The 14,746-nt window shown below is 43.2% G+C and overlaps 1 protein-coding gene across 1 annotated transcript in view; it reads right to left on the bottom strand.

Annotated features, from left to right (window-relative positions):
- Positions 1-14,746, bottom strand: part of KSR1 (kinase suppressor of ras 1) — a 218,056-nt gene that overhangs the window by 119,742 nt on the left and 83,568 nt on the right. Inside the window, exon 10 of the mRNA XM_078679707.1 lies at positions 5,981-6,035. Within this exon, the coding sequence (XP_078535833.1) occupies positions 5,981-6,035 (55 nt within the window). The remainder of the gene's footprint in view (positions 1-5,980; positions 6,036-14,746) is intronic.

A 14,746-nucleotide genomic window follows, 5' to 3' on the forward strand; every position in this document is an offset into this window, starting at 1 on the left:
ATTGAATTCCAATGAGTGACCGTGCTGGATTAACCCCTTGACCGCGGCGAAAATTCAGCCGCGGTGCGGGTGATTTACGACATGGACGTGGTTCGGACGGCCCCCGGCCGTCCTCCGCACACGCCCACCGTGACGTCGGACGGCCGCCTGCCGTCCGACGCATGGAAGGGGTTAATTGGAGTACCCACCAATCTGTCGTTATCGATCTCCAATTGTGGAGGAAGTGTGTCAATTTTCCTCCAATTTTGAATGGACAAGACGGTGGGGGGACTGGCTGCTGGAAATGGTCATTGTCGTCGGCCGGCTGGTTTCCTCTGGGATTTTCCCCTGAAGTTCGATCTCCCGTAGGAGGTCTGACGACCTTGTTGCTGCTGTCGCTGCTGATATTGTGAGCGATTTTGATTGTAGGAATAAGAGGATTTTCCTTGATATGATCCCCTGTAAGAGGGTTGACCCCTTCCTCTGTGCCCTCGAAAGGACTGGTTCTTAAATTGTAAGGTGCAGAGAGCTCTTGCAGTGTCTGTGTCTTTTTTGATTGTCTGCAAGGCTTCATCTATTTTTTCCCCAAATAGGTGTTGTCCGTCATAAGGCATGTCCAAGACTTTGGTTTGGACCTCTTGTCGGAAAGATGTGGCTTTGAGCCATCCTTGTCTGCGCAAAACTGCTGCGCCTGCCAGCTGTCTGAAGCCTGTCATGGCGACATCTACAGTGGAATCGATGATCTCCGATGCTGACATTTGTCCTTCTTTAAGGAGCGAGTGAACCTCATCCTTCAAGTCTTCGGGTACATCCGCTAGATACGGAACAATGTCTTCCCATAATTGTCTATTGTATCTGCCTAGTAGCGCAATGGCGTTGGCCACCTTGATAGTCATAGCAGACGTTGTAGTAAAACGTTTGTCGATGCTATCCAATTTCCTGCCCTGCTTGTCTGGTGGTGCTGACAATGGCGAGGACGGATTTCTCGAATTCTTTTGTGCCGCTTGGGTGACTTCCGAATCCGGCTTGGGATGTGCATTAAGGCATGTAGGTGCTGTTGTTGGTGCCTTATACTTTTTATCCAGTCTAGGTACCACTATTGAAACTGATGCAGGTGTTTGCATGAGTTGCTGGCCTTGTTCCCAGATGTGATCTATTATGGGAATCGATCTAGCCGTCTTTTTTATAGGATCCTTAAAGTCATATAAGAAACAATCTGTTTCCTGTGATTCCATAGTCATGTGGAACCTGGTGGCTGCTCTCTCTATTAAATTGTGGAATCCTCCGATATCCACAGGCGGAGAGTCTGAAGTATTGGGTTCAGGTGTGGTTGGAGAATGAGCGACATAATCTTCATCCTCTCTATTATGTGACAGGTCGTCTCGAACCTCTCCTTCTTCTGGTTCATCGTCTTCCTCATCAGAAGATTGAATGTGATGAACTGTTTCCCTCTCCTGAGGAATGTCCAAAGGTGGTGGTCTTGACTTTGGAGATGGATGCGGTCTGGATGATGCTGGAGATTTCTCCGTGGAAGGGGCCGCTGGCGATTCAGGGAATCGTTTTTTGTAGTCCTCGATCAAGAATTGTAGATCAGTGACTATAGCTGCCGGGAGGCAGATCATTGGAGTGACGTGAGTTTGTACTTGAGTTTGAACAGTTTCTTCTGTAAAAATGACCTCATCTCCATCGTCATCTGTGCTCTGGCATTTTACAATGAGATCCGATGGACTAGTAGCCTGATCGAATTGGTCGTCCTCTGATTCATCATCTTGTAATAGACAAGATGGAGACAATTATTGAACCCTACTTGGCGATGTCTAATCTGGCGTAATAGGGAGTTTGGCGATCTTCTTTGATGGAATTAACTCAGATTTTCTCCATGGCGTCGACGTTGTTGCCGTCGACGACGACATCGTCGTCGCCGGTGTCGTAGACGGTGTTGACGTCGAGCGTTTCTCAATTGTCGACGATGAGGTCGTCGACTGTTCCCTAGTCGACGGTGCGGTCGTTGTTGTCGACGGTGCGGTCGCCGACGGTCCTGTCGACGGTGCCTTCGTTGTCGACGGTGCGGTCGTCGACGGTGCTTTCGTCGTTGACGGTGCTTTCGTCGTCGGCGGTGCCTTCGTCGTCGACGGTGAGTTTGGCGTCGACGATGCTCTTACCGTCGTCGATGTCTACGTCAACGGTGCGCCAGATGACGATGGTGTCTTCGTCGACGGTGTAGGCGTCGCCGTTTTTTGTCTCGTCGGCGGCGGTGTCGTCGTCGACGATGACGTCGACGGAGCCTTGATGAACGTCGACTGCTTTTTTATCAATACAATCGATGACAGTGGCTTACCCGTCGTCGACGATTGAGTGGTCGTCGTCGTCGATGAAGAGGCTGACGACGCCATTGTCGTCGAAACCGTCGTCGTCGACGTGGAGACATAGGTGGTTTTTCTTGAGGAAAACGTCGACGAACTCGTCGACGATGACTGTGTTGGCTTTCTGAAGGTGGGAGCATCCTTCACAGACGTTTCAGATCTTACCTCAGAAGACTTTGTGGTAGTCTTTTTATGAGGGACGTCTGTAGGGCTAGGGGAAGCAGCCCTTGGCCTCTTCAAGGACAGTTTTGATGAAACTGAAGCCATTTCACTGCCCTCTGAGGACAGTACATCATCCTCTCTGGTTTTAAGTCTGTTCAACCAGAGGAGCAGTCTCCCTTCTCTGTCTTTAAGAGTCTTAGTAGAGAATGTTCTACAAATCCTACATTCTTTAGGAGAATGATCAGGGTAAAGACAGTAGAGGCAAGTTTCATGCTTGTCATCGACGTGTAGTCTCTTCTTACCACAAGATGAACAGGCTCTGAACAGGCCTTTCTTCTGCTGATCAGCCATTGTTGTTTGTTAAAGCAAATTATCCAAGTTTTATGAAAAAAGAGATTAATCCAAGAAACCTGAGGAGAGCTCAGGTGGAGACTCCCTAGCACAACGTGCGGTAGAAAATCTGAGAGACTGAGGCTCCTGGCAGGAAGGTTCTAGAGGGAGGTGGTAGCTGATTGGCTACCTTCAGGATTTTGGTCCTTTTTTACAAAAGGACATAGATAGGCTACTAAGGCAAGGCCCTTAGGCCTACTTTTCTCTATGTATGTCTATAGGACATTACTTTTCTATGTACCGGGGGCTCCCATCTCGACGACGGGGAATAATTCAGGCATGTGAATCTATGAAAGACACCCATAATACTGGATAAATATAAATATGTGTGGTATGTCCTTGTACTGTTTTCCCTTTTCACCCTTCCCAGGTAACAATGTCCAAAATTATAATTAAGTCTCCAAAGATTTTCGCTTTGATCATTATTCTTATTCTTGAGAAACTGTTGAATAGTCTGTGTTGGTATTTGACTCGCAAAATATTGCATAGGTAAAGAGTGTAAAACTGCCTGGGTTTGTTCTTATTTTATGAAAAAAATAATTGTCATACTACCTATTATTCTAACTGCCAGATCTATGTACCTCAGTGATTAGAAAATAAGTGACAAGGAATTGGTAAGTTGGTGTTCAGGTATATTTTATAAAACTTCTGATAGGCAGGAAATGAGATTACCGGTTTAAAGTGTGTATGTTTATGGGCCCAGGTGAGTATGTTGTTTAGAAATATCCTAAACTGGTAATCTCGCGCCATCACCGGGGACTCCCATCTTAACGACGGGGAATAATTCAAGCATGTGAATCTATGAAAGTTCCAATACTGGAGTAAACACTTTTACATTATAAAATCTGCATCATATAAAAAGGGGCTAAATGTCACAATTTTTATAAATCATTGCAGAATGGTCCTCTATTGCATCCATACTTTACACTAAATTGCTAATACATGTCAGTGGAATTGTTGTAATGTTTTGACCCCCATACAAATTGACGCCCATCATCAAAGCAGAATAAATGAACCTTAGCACTAATTTTCAGAATAAGGATGTGGCAGGAGGTAAACATTTTGGTTGCTCTTAGGTTAGTGGGTGAGGAATTAAACTCTAAAAGATGGATGGAGACTGATATAATAAACATCCAGAATTAATTTATTTAGAAGGCAATCATAGATATGGTTATTCATCCCAGAACGTTTTACGAAAGAAAAAGTCTGCTGAGTCTGAAGATGTGTTTAAGGTATAGATGCAAAAGCATTTTCTGTGTTTTGAAAAGCACTGAATGCAAGTGAGGGGTATTTTTAGCATTCATGGCCAGATACATTTTTAATTGGGGAAGTAGAGTATCAGTTTGTGACTTCCCACGAGTGTGTGGGGTAAAATGTTTTCTGCCTTGAGGACCCTCAATCTGTGCAGGGGTCAAAACACCGTTAATGATTCTGGGTGCTTGCATTAGAGCAGGTACGCTTTGTGACTTTTTTTGTGGAGTTTTTTTTTCAATTTATCAGTCAATTTGCAAACACCTCATCAAATTATCTTACTTGCTGTATGATGCTTCATTATTGATTGGTTCTTATAATTAGCCTCCGAGTCAACTCTTCAGACCGTAGACGATTTACACAATGTATGCTTTAAAAAAACACAGATTCTCTCATAAAAAATATATTTGCTACTAATGCCAACGTAAAAACAGCCTTTGTGTGTTGCAGTTTCGCAGTCTTTTTAGGGTTACTTGCTACTGGCAAAGCTTTTATGAGAGATTTGGAAGTGGAAATTAAAGAGATGGCCCAGTTTCATAGCAGTAAAAGTCAGAGAAAGTGAGCACACACCCAGAGTAGTATATACAGTTTATGCAACAGGGAATGAATGAAAACGAGCAGATAGGATGCTCCTGGTGTTCTTGAAGATGTAAACTTAAACGTTCCCACTTCCTATCAGCAGATTAACAGGTTAATGGGAAACACCATCCAGAGGCAGGATGGAGGAAGTGCAAGCAGAGATGTTAAGGAACTAGGGGCCAGATGTACATAGGTGAGGGTTTGTGATTATCAAATAGCACATTTTTGTGAGTAGCTATTTGGTAATCGTAGACACCTATGTACAAAAGCATGATTTACACTTTCTAGGATTCCCAGGGGGTCACAAATAGACCTACCTAATTAATATTCATGAGGTAGGTCTCGGTTTGCGACCCAGTGGAAATCCTAAAAATCACAGAGATGGTGACCTCCGGGGTCAGCGGACCACCATGTCTGTGATTGCTTTTCAATAAAGCAATCTTTTGTTTTTTAAATGCAGCCTGTTTTCCTAAAAGGAAAACGGGATGCGTTTCAAAAAGAAATTCAAAGATTTCTTTTCATTTTTTAAGAGTAGGCAGTGCACATTCACAAAGGAGAAGCGGTCATCTGAGGACGCCTTCCCATTTGTGAATGGGTTACCACCTACTTGAAATAGGTGTTAAATGTGAATGTTTGCGACTGCCTTTCAGTTGCAAAACATTCGCACATACCACTGCGATTCAGTATTAGGAAGGGACACCCTTAACACCCCACTTCCTAATACCGAATCGCAAACCCAATTTGTGATTCAGTAATAGGTTACAAATGGAGCTTTCTACATTAAAAAATGCTCTGCGAATCGGGCCATTTGCGACCTCAACAAAGGCTTGTAAATCTGGCCCTAGGTAAGTAATTGCTTAGTTTTGTTAGGAGCCTGCTGCCAAATATCAAGGCTGCCCAGTTTCGATTCCACCTCGTGCCTCTTTCTTCCACTGCTTTCATGTCTCGTTAGTTCACTCTTGCAGGTTCTTTAACACCCGTAATTTTCTATCTTTATCTTTCAGGCTCTGGGAAAAAGTGTTTTGATGCAATAATAAATCCCGGATGGCAAAAATGAGTGCCGGTGCCCACCACCAGCTGACACAAATTAAGGGCTGTGTTTTTTGGATCATAATAAGATTATAGAAAGAAAAATATTATTCTAAGCTGTTTGACTGTTTTTGTCTTAGTTCCAACTGCTGACGAGCGCACACAGGCGTATCCTTTTGCAGCACTGGGCACGCATTGTCCGAGAGGCAATGAAGCAAGATCCTTACCTGGGGTCCTCTTCGGGTTCAGGAGGCGTTATAATGAGTGGAGAACTTGGAACATCTGAAAGGTAAAGAAAAAGATACATTTTTAGCCAAAAAGGCAAGTCATCAGGACTGGACGCCTGTATCGGCTGGGTATATTTCGGGGAGAGGGCTGGGGGATGGGGTGTAGCTGATTGGGAGTGCTTCTGAATTGGTTGTGGATTCTTATGTGGTTTTATTTTGCGTATACCGTTCTTTGTTGTCATCTGTTACACAGTGCTGAAGATGTTATTTTTAGCAAGGGTAACACTTTATTAAAACCCATATATAAAATACAGGGGTGCTTAGGTGCCCAGGTGCAGGACCTGTCCAGCTCGACCTTTCCTCTACTGCTTAAATTGTAATGATGAAGAAGAGGAGATGTTGGGCATGCCCTCCTGTCGAAATACCATGACATTTTCTGCCGAAGGCATGCTGGCCATTTCTTAATGAAGGGAATTCAACGGAATGTAGAAACTCATCGAATTCACAGTCATTTTCTTAAGACCAAGAAAACAAATTCTGCCCAGGTTCATTCTTTTCAATCCTTTTTTACTAAGGGAGACATCGTATTATCTCCATGTTAATTAGTAAACCACATGTTTGTCTTTAGGCGTGCGTCCATCTGCAGGATTAGCCAAAGGGGGAATTGGAAAAACTCTCAACAGAGAAATGCTCCTGAAAGGCCTTTACTCCCCGCGTACAACTTCCCCCTCTCCTAATCCCAGGGACTCCATCCAACCCCTGACCCCTGCTCAATCTCCCTCCATAGACCAAAGTCATCCTCGACCCCTGCCTAATACCTTAAACTTTCTCAGCTCAATAGCACAGCAACTGAACAGAATGGAACAGAAAATTAACTCCCTTGCTGCTGATTTCCTTTACTTACAACAAGACCTCCTTAACAGTGCCTAGTTTCCATGCTCCCTCCCCCCGAGGTGCTGTGCCCCTACTACACTCAATATATCTCACATGGCCCCTCAGAGCACCCCTCAACCCAGGCCCTCAGTCCTAACAAGGATAGCCAACCCTTTTCGGTACTGAAACTGGATGAGCTCTACGACTCTCACCTCTCTTTGGACAAGAAGTCAGCCCCTTTCCACATCCCTGTTATTATTGGCACTAAAAGAATTGCAAATACTGTCCACTCGCCTAGACCACCTGCTCAATACACCTCTATCCACCTAACTCCCACCATCATCATGGCTTCCCATCCTCTCTCTTGCATGCTCTATAACTGCAGATCAGCAGTACAACACGCTACTGACATTGCTGAAGCTCTTCTCGCTGAAGAAATTGACATCGCCTTCCTCACAGAATCCTGGCTCAATGTCCACTCCACCCCCATCCTTGACATTCTCACCCCTCCAGGGAACAACATCATCAGACATGACAGGACGATCAAAACTGGGGGGTGGTGGGGGACTAGCCATCATTCATAGAGATGGAATACAGATTACCAAACTCAAACCTGCAGAATACCTATAGTTTGAATACCTAGGCGTCAAACTCACTACCAAGGGCACCCCACCCATCAAATTCCACACCATCTACCATCCTCCTGGAGAGCGAACCCTTTTCCCCGAAGAACTAACTGATCTAATAACATGATTCTCCTTGACAGACACTAAAGACGTGTTGCTTGGGTGACCTCAATATCCACTGGAACGACCCAGAAGACTCCACTGTCCTGAACCTTTCCAACCTCCTGGAAATATATAACCTCAAGCAACTCTGCAATAATCCAACTCACATCAAAGATGCTACACTAGATGCAATCATAAACAACGATCTGATCTCCCTGACTGAGATTTCTCCCATTGACTGGTCCGACCACCACCTCATTCTGTTCAGGATTGACACACTTGCCAGCCTCCAACCTATTTGTGTTATCAAACCTAAACTCTTGACCAGAAACATCAAAGATATACCTTTATCCGAACTTGAAGCCAAGATTCATCCCCATCTTCAACTCCATCCCTCATCATGGACGGCTGATGACCTCACTTCACACTTTAACCAAAGAATGACAGAGGTTTTAAACCAAATAGCTCCTCTCAAACTCAAACAACTGAGGAGAACCAAATCAAAACCCTGGTTTAACGTGGAGCTGAATGATGAATGGCGTCAACTCAGACAAGCGGAAAGGTCTTGGAGACAAAACCCCTCATCCTTGCACCTAACACATCTTAGATATGCTCGGCGGTCATACAAAAAACAAATCTTCAAAGAAAAGGTATCTTTTTTCAGCAGCCAACTTGATCTGGCGAAAAACAGACCAAGAGAACTCTTCAACATTGTAAAAAGCCAAATTAACTGCACTCCCTCTCAATAAATCGAAGCCACTAATGAGCGATGTGAAGAAATTGCCACCTTCTTCATTAATAAAGTCTCTAAAATTGACCAATCCTTCTTACAAACTGCTAACCCTCCTTCCCCCTTAACCGACCCCTCTTCAACCTCCCTTGACCACTCCGAAAAAGCTCTTAACAAGGACAATCAAACCTACCTCCAGCTACAAAACAATACACGTTGGTCCGCCTTTGAGCTAATGTCGGTTAGCGAGGTCTTCAATATAATTTCTAATCTAAAACCTTCCTCCCACTCTACAGACCCCCTCCCTTCCACAATTATAAAAGAACTCAACCACATCATCTCAACTTTCTGGACAAAAATCATCAACACCTCTCTCACCTCTGGCTGTGTCCCAGACTCCCTTCAACTAGGACAAATCACACCCATTCTCAAGAAACCTGGGGCTGACCCTAATGATCTTAACAACCTCAGACCTATCTCTAACCTCCCATTCCATTCAAAAACATTGGAGAAATGAGTTCTCCTCAAACTCAATAAACACATTGATGAGTTCAACCTCCTCGACGCCTTTCAATCTGGTTTCAGAGAAGGCTGTAGCACGGAAACAGCTATGCTCAATGTCTCCGACGACATTCACAAGGCCCTAGACGAAGGTGATGCCTGCCTCCTCATCCTTATTGACCTATCTGCGGCATTCGACACAGTAAACCATCCAGCCCTTCTGGAGACCCTGTCGAAACGTTCCGGCATAAATGGCACAGTGCTAAAATGGTTCACCTCCTTCCTTCAACTCCGCTCGCAACAAATTAAAATGAATTCCTGTCTCTCAAAGCCTACTAAAGTCACACTTGTGGTCCCGCAAGGATCGATCCACTCCCCGTCCCTCTTCAATCTCTTCATGGAGCCCCTCACAATCACATTGAAAAAAGCTGGAGTGAATTACCACCTCTACGCGGACGACACCCAAATCTATTTTAGGATCAAGTCCCCCAGTGACATCCAACTCCTCAATAACACCCTAACCGAGATCCAATCTTGGTTCTATGTTAACCACTTAAAGCTCAACCCTGACAAAACGGAACTAATCCTATTCTCTTCAAAAAGTAACCATCACCCAATCCAAGAATAGCACAAGAATCTGATTGCCCTAAACTACCCCTTACCCTATCTGACTCAGTTAGGTCTCTTGGCATCACCCTTAACAAGAACTTATCAATGGAGGCCCACATCAAAAACTCTGCAAAAAGTGCTCTTTTCTCTCTAAAACACCTCGAGAAATTGAAACCTTTTCTACCCCACGATGACCTCAAGACAGTAGTCCAATCCCTAGTTCTCTCTAAAATCGACTACGGGAATGCCATCCTTACAGGGACTCCAAAAGCTCACCTCGCCCCTCTAAGGGCAGTGATGAACATGTCCACTCGATTCGTATCTGGAGTTAAAAGATTTGAACACATCACTCCAGCTCTCAACTGCCTCAATTGGCTTCCCATGGAAGGGAGATGTATCTATAAACTGGCCTGCATTGCACACAAAACCCTTCACTCTCCTGCCCCCAACTACCTAAATAACAAACTGATAAGAGCAGGTCAATCCAGAACGCTGAGAAGCTCCAGCTCTCTTCTTCTTATTCCTCCGAAAATGGAGAAAAAAAAATACCAAATTCCGATTGTTTTCTGGCAACGCTCCCAGGATATGGAACGCTCTCCCTGGAGTCCTCAGATGCAACCCCTCCTTCTCCTGTTTCAAAAGGGACCTGAAACTCCATCTCCTAAACAAATACTTTCAGGACCAACGTCAACTTACCTAGACTACTATATCCGAGTTGTCTCCTCTCTCACTGGACATTCAAGGATAGTGGGTGAGCGGACTATGTCATTCTCACCTGTTTCTTTTTATTGCTCTCTCCCCCTCCGCTGCACTGCATATTTATTTCCCATGCTGTATTTTTTTTCTTTGGTTTGCTTCCTTACTGCCGGCCTACTATGTAATGCAATGTCCTTCTGCTGGTTACTGTGTGTATGTAAAGCGCTCTGATACCAACGGGTTAAGCTAGCGCTATATAAAACTTTAAAAATAAAATAAAATAAATAACCTTCTCAATTGCTCGGTATATGGAACGTTCTTTTCTCGTATCTGCTTTGACATCTGTCCCAAATGCCCTGTTTTCCAATCCGCCAGGCCACACAACCGTGACCCAAAACAGCAGTTACCGGTTTGCAGATATTCACCGGGGATCACACATCATATCACTAACATTCAACCTCATGCAGCCATTCATCGTACTCTTTGTGCCTGAAATTTTAGACCCTTAGCTACTGGTTTGAGAATACTGCCCCAAAACGCATGCTTTGGTGCTTGATAATGTAATAACATGATCCAAGCCACGACATAATGCAATGCTTTATCTCCATTGTTTACTAAAGGAAAATATAGGGGGATGACAGCAAAAAATCTAAATGAGCCTGCAAAATAAAGCAATAGTTTACCCTTAATTTCCACTGTTGATGACAAACTCAGTTAGAGTCGTTACTCATTCAGAAATCTTCTTTCATTGTGCAGTAGTGCCCTCCAGTGTCTACATTTTGAACTGCGAGCAGTTAAGTGGATTGGATTTAATTTGAAGTTATATTTTGTAGACTAGCGTTTGCTGTTAATTTAAAATGCGCATTTAAAGAAAACATGATACTCTTGGCAATACCAGAAACTACCAAACTAGCTTAACAAACCTACCAGTTTAAATGTATTAAATAGTTTATGATAAATCGTTAATTGTTCAGATGATCAGAAAACAAACTATTCTTCAATCTTATTCTGCATGTCAAGTCGCCGGTTCTTCTGTTACTTTTTGCTTTATATACGCATACTATGATCCTTTTCCAACTTTCTTCCACAGGATAACCTAAATAAAGTACTATGATACGCATTGGATCTGTTACGTGCAATGCATAGCTGCATAAATAAATGTATTTAGCAGCAACGGCGTACATAGCCAAAACGGTGCACATATGTAATAAATGGAGGGTAGCTAATATAGTTTAGAGAAACAAGAGCTGGGGCCTGGATTACATACCAATGATGGATGGAGTTAGGAGAGACACCTACCTAGGTAATCTTACCATCACTAGCTAAAGAATAACAAAGGCATATGATGCACACATTGACACCACAGTAGGTAAGTTATCTTTGAAGTTGCAGCAGGGTCTCCCCGGTGCACTTTTTAAGTCATGAGGAGAGAAAATTGTCAGGAGGTGGAGAGTTGCAGAGCATGGGGACTAAAAGGGAGAAGACCAGAACCTGGAGGAAACCCAGGCCGTCTTAGATGTTGCAGGTTGTTGTAAGTGGATTCTCGGATCCAAGACTGTGTGATGTGTGATAAGGTACCAAAGGAGCTGTTACGGACCAGATCATGTATTGCCTTGCGCACAAGTGTTAGTTATTTGCTCTAGATTTTGGGTCTGAGCCCTTAAGCGCATGGTAAGTGCTCCTAAGGCATAGCAAGCTGTAATCTTATGCTTCATTTTTCATGATAACTACCCAAAATAAAAATGTAATATATAAAAGATAGATATTGTCTTCTCAGGGTTCTGTGAACATTTACAATTCTTATCCTGTCGAAAGCTCCACACGTTCTGGTACAAGTAAGTGAACCTCTGAGAAAATCCTGCTTTGTTGGTAGGGCAGAAGTCCCGCAAACTCAAGTTAGATTCCACAGATCTTGTTTGTTTTCAAAACCTTCAAATTCAGTATCAACATGCCCCATAAATCACAAGCTGGATCCAGCAAACTTCTCAAAAAAAAAAAAGAGAGAATGTAATGGAGATATAATGCCTTTTTCGTTTTTTTAAACAGCTGCAAAACATGTCAAAATACTGAGGACTTAAAATCAAGTTTGGAGACTCAACACATCTGAAATAGTGCATATAGGACTCTTCAGAGCGTGTGGACAAGAGTAGAGACCTAGTCTGGGTCCACAAGTCATATGGTTTGTAAACTCGGCACACAGTCTATGAACTATTGTAGGAACCCAACATGGATCCAAGACTTTCAAAGCTTGCAGACTCAATGCCAGATTCGCGGACTTCAGATTATGGCAATGGGGGGCAATGCGTGTTAGGGTTTTGCAAACTCTAGATCCAAATTGTTCTACACACGCTACAATTTGAAAGAAAAAAAATTGGGGAGGGGGGCAGTGTCCTTGGGAGGCCCCCCCCCCCCAAAGACTTGGAGTTTAAGGTGTGCCCAAACTGCTCCTATATATGGTATTTTATTTTTCCTAAGACATGGGATGGGGCCTACGCTCTTTATCCTGTAAAGGCGGCCCCTAGAGAAACTTTATTGTCGCAGCCAAGCCAATCAGAGCCTGGTCAGCAAACAAGATCAAAAAACTGAAATGGATGATAGGAAACAAACTCTCTCATCTAATCAGATTCCCATAAAAATTTCTTTAGAATCTACCTATTGTCCTCAAACAATAGGTTACTGACAGTTTGTGGACTAAGGGTCTAGGTATAGAACTTTAATCCTTCCCTTCAAAACCCACCTACCACATTTCTGTAATGCTAATTTCTCGAACACGACTGACTGGATTTACACCAATTCAAGCATACCTCTCTGGGTAAAGTGCAACCTTCATGCCAAGATTAGTGTCATTCCATTAAGCTGTTTATCTGAAGCAGGGAGAAAAAAATCCTATGGGAGTTAACACAGGAAACTGTGCTTTTTGATCCCATATTTATTTTTCATCACTCCGAACCACAAGACGAGTCAAAACGTCGACGCTGTTTTGTAAATACCTGGACCCTTATGTTCAATGTACAGATGTGCACAATCTAAGATTGATTCATTGTAAAAATATTGACAATAAGGAGTTTTTTCTTAAATGTCAGTGGTCAGGTTTACATAGGCTGGATGATTTGTAAATTCACCTGTGTGCTTAAAAGTAGTTTTGAATTATTATTTTTTGTCACCACCTCTATTATCCTTCTGTTTCTTTAAACACTTACTACTTTCTTACACCCTTTTGCTATGTTGCACGCTCCATTTGGGGCAACCTTTGGTATTCAGAATGTGTTACAAATGTAAATAATGTGATGAATTTTGACCTAAAGATAATTGATTAAAACCTTTATCTAGATAATATTGTCGTTGGTTTATGCCCTTATGTTTATGCGTAACACTTACATGAATGTATAGAGCATACTGAGGTAGATGCCCCTCAAATGTTTAATTTATGAATTCATGCTGATTAATTGAGTTTAAGAAACTATAGAGGTCTTGGACCATTGTTTTCTTATGTCCATGAAGGGGCTCAGTGAGGTGCCCAGCCTAACGTCAAGCTCTGCACTCAATTACCTGAAGGCTGTGTGCACTGGGTTCTCTGCAATGGGGGTTGGCACAATGGTCAAACAAAACTCTTTTGCACAAATGACCAGCTTTGGAAAGATTAAGGATTCCCCAAAACAAATAGAATTGCCAGAAAAATGTAATATGGGAGCAAGGTGAAAATATATGCCCATAGATGCAAGTTGAACAATGGACTCTTGGGCCACTTTCAAAATCTAAATCTAACAACAGAGAAAATATGTTACCTCCATGATTTCCTTCCACGCCCCAACCCTCACTAGGAAAAACACTTTCATAAAATGGCCAGCAAATTCATCCATATCTCTGCCCTGGTCTTAAGGGATGACGTGGACTAAATGTGCTAGACTGAGTTTGACTGGAGTTTAGTTACTATTATTATTATTATTTATAAGGTGCAAAACAAATCATCCCCAAGGGGATCTGTCGGTGCCACAATAGCAGGCAGATCAGAAGCGGAGACAACTAGTTAGTGATTGGACAGCCAGGTTTTAAGAAGTTTTTTAAACTGCATGAGGTTGGTGCAGGTGCGGATGTGGTCTGGCAGTTTGTTGCAATGGCAGGGAGCCACCATTAATAAGTCGTATTATTACTTGACTTAATGATTTTCTTGAAAACTGCTCTAAGATAATGCAACACCTGGCAGCATCCCCCTGTCCTGGTGGTGTCAAACGATGCTAAAGAAGCTTTACTCTGTTTATCTGCGCTCCAGCCCTGGTACCATTTAGCATGCAGTCTGTGGTATGAATGACACGATTCAGTCTCTTTAAAACTACCTAAGAAAACTGGAGGGCTGGAGAAGCCCCGGCAGGATCCAAATCTGTGAGCATGGGGTGACACACAAATCTCATCAGTGGGTGCTCCACCTCTTTAACAAACTGCGTAACCAGAAATGCATTATGAACGCTCATTACTGAAGGAAGTGACTGACTATCAGATAGTATGGGTTTCTTATAGCACAGTTTACCAAGGAGATTTTATCCTATGAGGCTACAAACATAAATTAAAGACCTGGACCTACTGGTCAGGAATGCTCCTCAATTATCAGCACAGACACACCAATTCATGGCA

The sequence above is a fragment of the Lissotriton helveticus genome, chromosome 3_1 (assembly GCF_964261635.1).
Source record: "Lissotriton helveticus chromosome 3_1, aLisHel1.1, whole genome shotgun sequence".
Lineage (NCBI taxonomy): Eukaryota > Metazoa > Chordata > Amphibia > Caudata > Salamandridae > Lissotriton > Lissotriton helveticus.